The following is a 10,100-nucleotide window of genomic DNA, read 5'->3' as shown; positions in this document are numbered from 1 at the left end:
CTGTCTGCAAATACGACTTCTGGCACAACCACCATCTGTCCCTTGCTGCCTCCAGGCTGTGGCTGCAAAAAAAAAAAAAAAAAAAAAAAAAAAAAAAAGGCCTGGGATGCCACCTATTGGTCAAAAGTATGAACTGCACTCAACCAGTTACAAGAAGAGCAAAAGCAAACCAGTTTCAACTCCAAAGCCATGTTCATTTTTGCCACACTCCTCACGATGTCATGTTATATACTTAATATTTTTCTTTAAATAACTCACTTTTTATATATGATTTCAAAGTAAACCTTTAATCACTCGTACAAATGGAAAACTAGTTAACACCTGCCAAAAAGGAATACAACCGTAAAATAAATACCATGAAGATGAAACGTTCAGATCTGCCAGAAGCGTTGGCTATGAAAGCTCAAGCTTGAGTATCACCAACTATTAACAAAATCGCACAACTGGAGTCCACATGTCAGGCCTCTAGCACAGTCTGCCCCGTATAAAGAAATGACTCTTCTGAGGAAAGGTGGCATTCCCTCGTCCTGCCTCAGCTCTCTGGGCCTAGATGGTTGGAGAAAGTTTAAAGTTTCAAAAAGTAGAAAATAAACTGTTGTATTTGTAGCATGTTCCATCACAGGCCAAGTGGGGCCAGCACCAAATTCCTGGCAACAGCACTGAGAGCTCATGACCACTGAGGGGTGGTGGGTGCTCGGCTCTGGCTGGGAAGATCGCTCTCGGCTCTGCAGTCTGCTGAGCTGTCCGCTGTCATGTTCTCTGGCGCAGGGTTACGCCTCTTGACCTCCAGCTTGCTGCTACAGCTGCATGGCTTCCTGCTCCACGGACTGGTCAGAGGGTGCCAGGTACTTCTCCTGGATGCCCAGGGTACTGAGGGAGGCTGAGTCAAGGCTGGTAGTGCGGGGAAGGACGCGAACCGGTTGGGGCAGGATCTGACCTCTATGGATGCTGGCTCTCCAACCCCGTCTGGCAAGGGGCTCCCACCCTCTCCTTTTCTCACCCTGATAGCTCCAGGGCTGGGTCTGAGAAGCCCGTCGAAACATCCAGACCCAAATGCTCCCGTATTTGCCTCTTCCCCACGTGTCGCTGAGGCTCAAAGGACCGGAGAGAGCACGAACCCTCCGGCTGTGTTAGAGCATGTGCTCTCCAGCCAGACCACTGAGGGTTTAAATCCTGATTTTGCCACTTCCTCTCTTCTTGTCCATAAAATGGAGTTGCTGTGAGGATCAAATGAGACAATGAATACAAAGTGCCTAGTACGGCGCCTGGCACACAGCACTGCTTAGTAAGGGTTTCTGACTTCTCTTCTGCTGTGGGAGGAAACTCAGAGGAGTGCAAAGATGTCACAAATTTCTGCTTGGACTATTGGGTACCTTCTACTTCTCTCTAGGACAGTGGGGAAGTGGAGCGGGAAGGCTACAAATCAGATTCACAAAGGGAAAGACTGTGACACTGCTGAGGACGCCCTGGGAGGCTGGCCGGCCTGAGGTCTGGGTGTGCGTCTGTGACACTGCTGAGGATGCCCTGAGAGGCTGGCCGGCCTGAGGTCTCGGTGTGCGTCTGAGCAGGAGATGGCTGGTGGCCGTGCTAGGCTGCCCCACCATGGCTTTTCTACTAGATGACTCCAGTGTCAGAAACTGAGGTTCTCCAACCAGGGAGACCGAGGTTTGAACTGTTCTTCCAACACATTCAGGGACAAGGCCTTGTACCTGTCACTCTCAGAGCCCCAACTGCCTCATCTGTAAGAAGGGACTGAATGAGGGGCGCGTGGGTGGCTCAGTCAGTTAAGCGTCTGCCTTGGGCTCAGGTCATGATCCCAGGATTCTGGGATCAAGCCCTGCATCGGGCTCCCTGCTCAGCAGTGAGTCTGTTTCTGCCTCTCCCTCTCCCCCTCTATCTGCTTGTTCTTTTTCAAATAAATAAAATCTTAAAAAGGGGGGGAGTCGGGGCGCCTGGGTGGCTCAGTGGGTTAAGCCGCTGCCTTCGGCTCAGGTCATGATCTCAGGGTCCTGGGATCGAGCCTCGCATCGGGCTCTCTGCTCAGCAGGGAGCCTGCTTCCTCCTCTCTCTCTGCCTGCCTCCCTGCCTGCTTGTGCTCTCTCTCTGTCAAATAAATAAATAAATAAATAAATCTTAAAAAAAAAAGGGGGGGGAGGCGCTTAATGAGATTTAAAAGGGATCCTACAAGCAGGGTACGTAGCACACTGACTGAATGATGTTCAGGTTATAGTCCTTCTCTCCCCTCTGTTATGGATCCAGCCACCAAAATCCATCTCACTGCTACTCAAACTGACCTGCAACCCTCGCCCCTTCCCCTTTGCTTTTCCTCAGGAGGTGATACCATGTTCCTGTGCGAGTCGTCCCTGAGATCACTCAGGATGAGTGGAATCTGTCCTGCTCGATGCGCAATAATCTGAAACGTGCCTTGTCTCCAACCTGTAGTCCACGTGCCTGAGCGGGTCTCACGAAAACCTGCATCTGTCTGACCAGCTGTCCGGCCCGATCTCTGCTCCTAGCCAAAGCCCCGTCCTGCCCACAAGTCACGCTGTTCTACTTGCAACCCCCCAGACATACCTCATCCCTTTGTAGATACAAAGGGATGCCTTTGTATCTACTGTTCTCTCTGCCTTGAATTCCCTTTCCCTCTTCATCAGCCTGGCTAACCCTCACTTGAAGACAACACAGCTCATGGGCCGCCCCCTCCATGAAGCCTTCTTTACCTACACCTACCCACTCCTTGGCAGAGCAGACTTTCCCCTCCTCTATACCAGTCCTTAATCATCTTATACATAGGGTGAAGTTGAACCTTAAGAAGATTAGGAGATGGGGGAGAATCTAAAATCAGCACAAATGTGTATGGTTAAAAAATAGCCTTGAGGGGTGCCTGGGGGGCTCAGTGGGTTAAGCCTCTGCCTTTGGCTCAGGTCATGATCCCAGGGTCTTGGGATCGAGTCCTGCATGGGGCTCTCTGCTTCAGCAGGGAGCCTGCTTCCCCCCGACTGTCTCTCTGCCTGCCTCTCTGCCTACCTGTGGTCTCTGTCAAATAAATAAATAAAATCTTAAAAAGAAAAAAACTAGCCTTGAAAATTCCTTAAATCATCTATAAAAAAGTATACAGTTCTATAAATAGAATCCTGCACGATTAACACGTACAAATGCAGAAAGTAATGCACCGTGTGCAAAAACTCATGCCACTACTGGAACGGCCCCTTCTCTTTCTTGCTGAGCACATGCAGCTGCACTTGCCGACCGTAACTCCAAGTGTGAGGCAGCGACACAGCCCCTTCCTGGAGCCCTACACGCTCTACTGCCACCATTTATATGTGTCTGTTTCCCTGGGAGCTTGGTATCCCACCTGTGAAGGGGCCTGCCACAGATCCATTAAGTACTGGCTGGCATTCTCTTCCTCCGTGCCCAGGACTCTGGAGCCCCCTTGTCACCAGCACGCCATGTAGGTGTCGAATATCTGAAATTATCCTAGCTGGCCTGCATGTCCCTGTCCTGCCTCCCACACGGCCTCCATGACCTGATAGGCACCTACACATGACATTAGCTCCACTCCAATGGTCACTAATACAACTCTAGTTCTGAAGGTCCAGCTGCCTCCCAGACAGCTCTGGCTGTCCTCATGGTCCCCTCCAACACAGCCCATGGGCCAGGGCCCATCCCTTCCACCCATGTGACAAACCTGCCCTTTCCTCGCCTTGGGGCCAACACAACCACCCATACCACTGTATTAGCTGGAAACCTGCGAGTCGAACTTCTGCTCTACCTCCATTCATCCCATAACCATCCCGTCGCCAACTCTGATAGCCCATCTCCTTTTATCCAATTCACACCCATCTTTCCATTCTCACCACTCATGTTTCATCTATTCTCAACTACAGACTGTGAACATTTTCCTGCCCCCACTCACATCCCTTAAATGCAATTTTTGCACTTGGAACGACTTTTTTTAAAAATGTACGCCCGATCATGTCACACTGTGCAGTCCTATGATGCTGGTTCCCACTGCCCTCCCACGAGCTGACGTCCACACTCCTTGGCAGGGCACGCAAGCCCCCCACTGCCAGCCCTCTATTGTCCCTGCACCCCTACATCCCCCTGTCCCTTTCCCAGTCAGGATGCCAAGCACAGAGGCCCTCGCATCCCTCCCGAATGACCACCGTCCTTTCATTTCTCGGCATCTGTACTTGCTGTCCCTTCTAATCAGTCTACCCTCCCTTATCCTCAGGTACAAGCAATACTGAAGCCTAAGGGACCAGCCTTTGCACCTGAGAGACAGTCACCAGGGAGCCCAACTGGTCATCATGAATCAGTCATCAACAAGGGTAGATGTAGCCATTCCTGAGCCCCATGTCTCCCCTTGGCTGTGGCTAAGAGGCTACAGAGCAAGGATACGAGGAGAAATGGAAGTCGGCTCCCATGGCAGCAGACATCATGGCCTCTAGGCTTCGCTGTTCTTGGACCCCAAAGCAGTAGCCATTGGCTTTATCCACCGCCTGCAGGACCCGCTGGATACTCTCCTTGTCCTGGCCAGGGAAGGGAGAGACAGCTCTGTGAATGAAACAGGTGTGTGGAACTAAGGCCGTACCAAACTACCTGCAGTCCCCAAACATCCCCCTTGACCTTGCTCACGAAGCCTCTGGACACGCGGCTCCTGCGCCTGGAGTAGCTTTCCGTGTCCCGGGAACGCTGGCTACATCCGAGCTTTCCTGTCCACCAACCCACCCAAATCGGAACAGGTAAGCTCCTCTCTGCATACCCGTGGTCCCCTGGGGCTACCCTCTTATAGCTTGGATCCTACCAGCTTACTACTGACAAGTTATTAACTCATCTGCCTCCCCTCTTCGACTTTGTACCCCATGAGGTCAGGGACTTATTTATTAAGGTAATCCTTGGTGCCTGGCACAGTCCTTAGCTAACCGTAGCTAACCATACATATATGATGGATTTGCTCAGGCTCAGAATAGTGATACGAACAGTTCATACATCACATGATGGGAAGGAGATGAAAATAATGCACGTATGAGTCGTCAGCACGATGACAGAAAGCGCTCAATAAGGGATAGTTGTTATGACTAATATTGTACGCCTCACTTTCTCATTTTAGAGGAGAAAATTGTGGCATTAAGTAGGGAAGAGACAAGCTCACTCAAGTTCACATACAGGGGCTGGGCACTACTTGGTAAAGTCAACAGGCAGTTGCCCATCCTGAAGGAGGCTGAGAGACCTGTCTTAGGCCTTGGTTACCTCCCTTGCTGACGATTTTCTGAAATCACCCATTTTCGCACTAATGAGGGAACATGTGTTCAGAGAACCCAGCAACACAGAATCGATAAGGCCAAACTCTGGCCCACCCTCTTTACTGGAATCTTGCCCATGAGAGCCACTGGTCGGAAAACCAAGGGGACTGAATGATAGTTAGACCCAGGATAAAGACCACTGTCAAAGCCTCCTGTTCCCCTGGGTTGGTGAGATCCCAGGCACTGTCAGAATCCAGGCAATGGCTAAGCCTCTTAGTCCCCAGTACCTGAATGTTGAGAGGAATGAAGGAGACCAGACTGTAGTCTTCAATGAGCTGCACGAGTTTCTCATTGAGCTGACGATAGTGGCGGAAGAAAGGGTCAGAAGCCAGGTGGTCGAGCAGGTAGGAGAGGTCCAGGACCTCTGTGTAATAGTCCAGGTTGAAAGCTAAGGAGAGAAATTGGGTGTTCAGGAGCAGCTGACATGAGGCTAAAAGATCCGAGGACAGGGACTATATTTCCTTTCTTCCTTTTGTCTTCATTCACTCGTTCATTCATTCTTTCAGTCATTCAACAAATATTTTTTGAGGCACTGAAATGAGCTTACTTGCAAGAAAATACTTGGTTTTACCCATCGGCTCTGCCATTTCCTAGCTAGATGGGACTGATGTGAGGATTAAATGCTCTAAGTCCCAGTGTCTGGTACACACAAGCACTTGGTCCACGGTAATAAATAACAGGACTGAATGTGTCCCAAGCACAGTGCTGGGTCCCTGCCGCATGGAGCTCACGGTCAGGCAGTCACACCCCCAGGACCTGGCACATGCACCATAAGGACTCGCAGGGCACTTCTGGTATAAATCACTTTCCCTTTCTGGGCCAGCTCCTTCTGAATGTAAAATGAGGATACCAGACTAGATGACTCCAAGTTCTAGGAATGTAAACTTCCTCTAAGAGAAGGAAAGCAGGCCTCCCTGCACTGTCCATTTCTGCTGGAAAACTCGAGCACTTGGGTTACTCAACTGGTTTGTCCCAGAACGAGGTGAGGCAATCAGGCCGTTGGACTGACTGACTCACTCCCTACACCTAACATGGGGCTCAAACTCACACCCCCAAGATCAGAGTCACATGCTCCTCCAGCTGAGCCAGCAAGGGGCCCCTCTGTCTCCCATCTTCTAACCAGAAACTGTCACCCCTCTGCCTGCAAGGACCAATGTCCTGGGCATTCCGACAAACTTCCTGGATTGCCTGACAGGTACATTCTTCCCCACGAATTAAGTAATTGGGAGCCAGGGGCAGCTGGGTTTGGATTTCATCTCAGCTAACATACTAGCTGTGTGACTGACCTTGGGTTATTCATATAATGTCTCTGGGCCTCAATGGCCTCACCTGATTTTCACATCAGTCTCTTACGAGGATGATGGGCAAGAGTCAGAGGCAGAAAGGTTAAGGACCACCACGTAGCTATCTGGGCTGGAGGCCAGGAAGGTGGGTGGGGAGAGGGGCTTGGGAAGACTGCAAATCTAGGCATAGATAAAATTGGGCTTCGGGGCTCACCAAGAGATGAACCAGGACTCTGGGCTGAGGCAGGCCCTCCAAGCTGCTGGCATCCCTCCATGCCCTGACTGACAACTAGTGGGTCTCCCGGGACAACGCTCTGACATGTCATGATCCTAACAACCTTTCTTCCTGTTCACTGCTTGTCATTTCAGCTTTTCTTCTCCAGGTTCCTTTGTGGCTGGAGATGCTATTTAGGGAACTGAGGTCCCCAGCTCAGCACACTGATTTTGCAGGAATAAAGTGGTGGCCATAAGGCCCCTAGGCAACTCCCCTGCCTCCCGCTTCTCCCTCAGTCTTTCCCACCCTGATAAAGGCACCTCTGTTTGTCCACTGGCTCAGACAGAAACCTGACAGTGATCCTTAATTCCTTGGTCTCCATGTCCAATCCACCAGGAAACCCTGTTTCTTTCTTTCTTTTTTTTTTTTTTTTTAAGATTTTATTTATTTATTTGACAGAGAGAAACAGTGAGAGAGAGAACACAGGCAGGGGGAGTGGGAGAGGGAGAAGCAGGTTTCCCACTGAGCAGGGAGGCCAATGTGGGGCTCGATCCCAGAACCCTGGGATAGGACCTGAGCTGAAGATAGATGCCCAACGACTGCGCCACCCAGGTCCCCCTAAATCCTATTTCCTTTTTTTTTTTTTTAATTTTTTTTTTTTAAAGATTTTATTTATTTGGCAGACAGAGATCACAAATAAGCAGAGAGGCAGGCAGAGAGAGAGGAAGGGAAGCAGGCTCCCCGCTGAGCAGAGAGCCCGATGTGGGACTTGATCCCAGGACCCTGAGATCATGACCTGAGCCGAAGGCGGAGGCTCAACCCACTGAGCCATCCAGGTGCCCCTAAATCCTATTTCTTGAGTGAGTTTTGGATCGATCTACTTCTCTCCATTCCCACTACCACTGTTTAGACTGCTGCAAAAACCTCCTCAAGGATCTTTGTTTGCATTCTTGCTCATTTCAATTCATTCTCCACAAAACAGCCAAAATGAGGTTCTTAGTTCATGCGATTTCCTTACTTGATATTCATCAATGGCTTTCCCTGGTGCTTCAACAGTATAGGTTCTGGCCCCTGTCCACCTCTCTGACCTCATTTCCTACCACCCGTCCCTGACTACTACCTCACTACCCTGAGTTTCCCCTCTCTGCTCTCCACTTTTTCCGTTAACACAAACAGCTCTTTCCCTAAGGACCTTTCCTCCTACTGGTCCCTCCACCTAGAACAGTCTTGCCTTGGCAGGCTCCTTCACACCATTCGGGTCTCAGCTCAGGTAGCACTGCTCACTCCCCTCACAGCCAACCACTCATTTTATTTTAATTCCTTTATAGTACATATCACCGACTATATAGCTCTCTTGTCCCCAAAGCCCGGAATAATCTCTGGCCCAGAGTGGCACAAAACGAACAGGCAGGAATCAGGATCTGCCTGTGGCTATGATGAATAAGCCATGCATGGTCCCTGGAAGCAGCTCTCGTCAGCTGAGATCTGTTTCATTCCTGACTCCCTGACTGCCCAGAAGAGGAGCCCTCACCCAGCTTCCCATAGTGCTCAATGAGGTCCATCTTGGAGAGGAGGTTGACATGGGGCAGCTCCACATGCAGCATGGTGGCCAGGGACGTACACAGTACCGAGATGAACTTGGCCGGGTCTGTGCAGTAATGAGAATCCACCAGGTGAACAGCAGTCAGCTGGAAAAGGAGGAAGAGACAGAGTGAAAGGTCTGGTGAAGCAGGAAACATCAGGGCCTGGGGCGCCTGGGTGGCTCAGTGGGTTAAGCCGCTGCCTTCGGCTCAGGTCATGATCTCAGGGTCCTGGGATCGAGTCCCACATTGGGCTCTCTGCTCAGCGGGGAGCCTGCTTCTCTCTCTCTCTCTCTCTCTCTGCCTGCCTCTCCGTCTACTTGTGATCTCTCTCTGTCAAATAAATAAATAAAATCTTAAAAAAATAAATAAATCTCTTTCTAAAAAAAAAAAAAAAAAAACAAAAAACAAAAAACATCAGGGCCTATGTCTTTCCCCAAAGACTGGGGACTCCTGAGGACAAGGGCAAGCCTTCACCATCAGTGTCCTCCTGCTTCAGCTTCATTCTATAGCGACACTCATTTCCTTCTGCCAGGAGATAAGGAGCATTTTTCCTTACAAGATGCCTTGCACTGTGCCCCCCAGTGGGCAACTGGCTCAATTCTGATCGCACCTGACTCTATTTCATTTACTTTTGCCCAGCAAGTCACAACAACAATCACCATACCGCTTTCTACATAATGCCTTCCACACTTCCAATAATCCCAATTGGGTACTAGCACATCCATTCTGCAGATGAGAAAACTGAGGTTCAGAGAAAGAAACTGACTTACCCAGGTCCACACAGCGAGTCAGTGGCAGAGCCTGAATTCGAACTCACACCAGTTTTATTCCCAAGCAACTCGGCCCCTACCTCGCTGTGTGACATGGGGGCGTGGCATCTGTCCTCCCTGTCTCAGTTCCTCCATCTGCAAAAGGAGCCTGCTCGACCCAAGACGCACCCTGAGGTCCCACTGCGCCATCTGAGAGAAGATGCTGCGCAGGGCTCCGTGGTGCGTGCAGAGCTCCACCTGGCCCGGGCAGTCGAAGAGGAAGTAGTGGCCGCGGAGGGGATCTAGCTTGGCACGCAGCCAGTCCAGGTTGGCCTCCAGGTACTCCATGCAGTAGAGCAGGCCGCCGTTGGGCCCCAGTCGCAGCGCTTCCATCACGTCGCCCAGCCCCACCAGCTCGCCCACGTCCACGGCGCACTCGTAAGGCAGCCCCTCGTTGGCTGGGTCCAGGTTCACCACCGCCACGCGCCGGCCCAGCGCGCGCAGGAACTCACTCATGCCCAGGCAGTACGTGGTCTTCCCAGAGCCGGGCGGGCCGATCACCGCCTGCCCAAAGGCCGTGGTCGGGGCGGCCCCAGCCATGGGCGGCACGCTGGCCCGTGCGGGGCAGATAAGCTCGGCAGAGACACGAGCTGAAGGAGACGGGATCCCCGGAGTGCACTTCGATGGGGATCGACGTAGATCCCCGGAGGAAGTGCGGGTACCCGCGCAGTGGAAGGGGACCAATGGCCCGGTACTAACCGGAGTAGCACCCGACTTCCGGACGACGTCGGAAACGGCGGGGCCCGGAGAGGAAGTCCCGCCCCCCGACGTTGGCGCAACTTGGCGTCGGGGGGCGTGACGACACGGAGCATTCTACCCGAGCTGGGGAGGGTGCCTGCGTGCGGCGCTGGGATCGCGTGGGCGACTCTAACCCAGGTTTTCCCGACCGTCTCCCGGTCCAAATT

General features: G+C 51.7%; 1 protein-coding gene across 1 annotated transcript; it reads right to left on the bottom strand.

Moving 5' to 3' along the window:
- Positions 1-270: 270 nt before the first annotated feature.
- GPN2 (GPN-loop GTPase 2) lies at positions 271-9,885 on the bottom strand. Its single transcript, XM_047726376.1, has 5 exons — positions 9,325-9,885; positions 8,335-8,491; positions 5,534-5,694; positions 4,402-4,532; positions 271-870 (listed from the first exon to the last, which is right to left on the bottom strand). The coding sequence occupies exons 1-5, from the start codon at positions 9,733-9,735 to the stop codon at positions 798-800; spliced, it is 933 nt and encodes a 310-aa protein (XP_047582332.1). The 5' UTR covers positions 9,736-9,885; the 3' UTR covers positions 271-797.
- Positions 9,886-10,100: the final 215 nt, after the last annotated feature.

This window comes from Lutra lutra, chromosome 4, assembly GCF_902655055.1.
Source record: "Lutra lutra chromosome 4, mLutLut1.2, whole genome shotgun sequence".
Taxonomy (NCBI): Eukaryota; Metazoa; Chordata; class Mammalia; order Carnivora; family Mustelidae; genus Lutra; species Lutra lutra.
This window is presented reverse-complemented; position numbering and strand designations above follow the sequence as displayed.

Excerpts from the sequence above, each read along its gene's own strand:
- GPN2 (XM_047726376.1), bottom strand. The coding sequence starts at position 9,735 with ATGGCTGGGGCCGCCCCGACCACGGCCTTTGGGCAGGCGGTGATCGGC. Across the intron at positions 5,695-8,334 it reads TGAGCACTATGGGAAGCTGG|CTTTCAACCTGGACTATTAC; the intron begins GTGAGGGCTCCT and ends TTCTCTCCTTAG. Across the intron at positions 871-4,401 it reads GCCGACTTCCATTTCTCCTC|TACCCTGGGCATCCAGGAGA; the intron begins GTATCCTTGCTC and ends AGCCTCCCTCAG.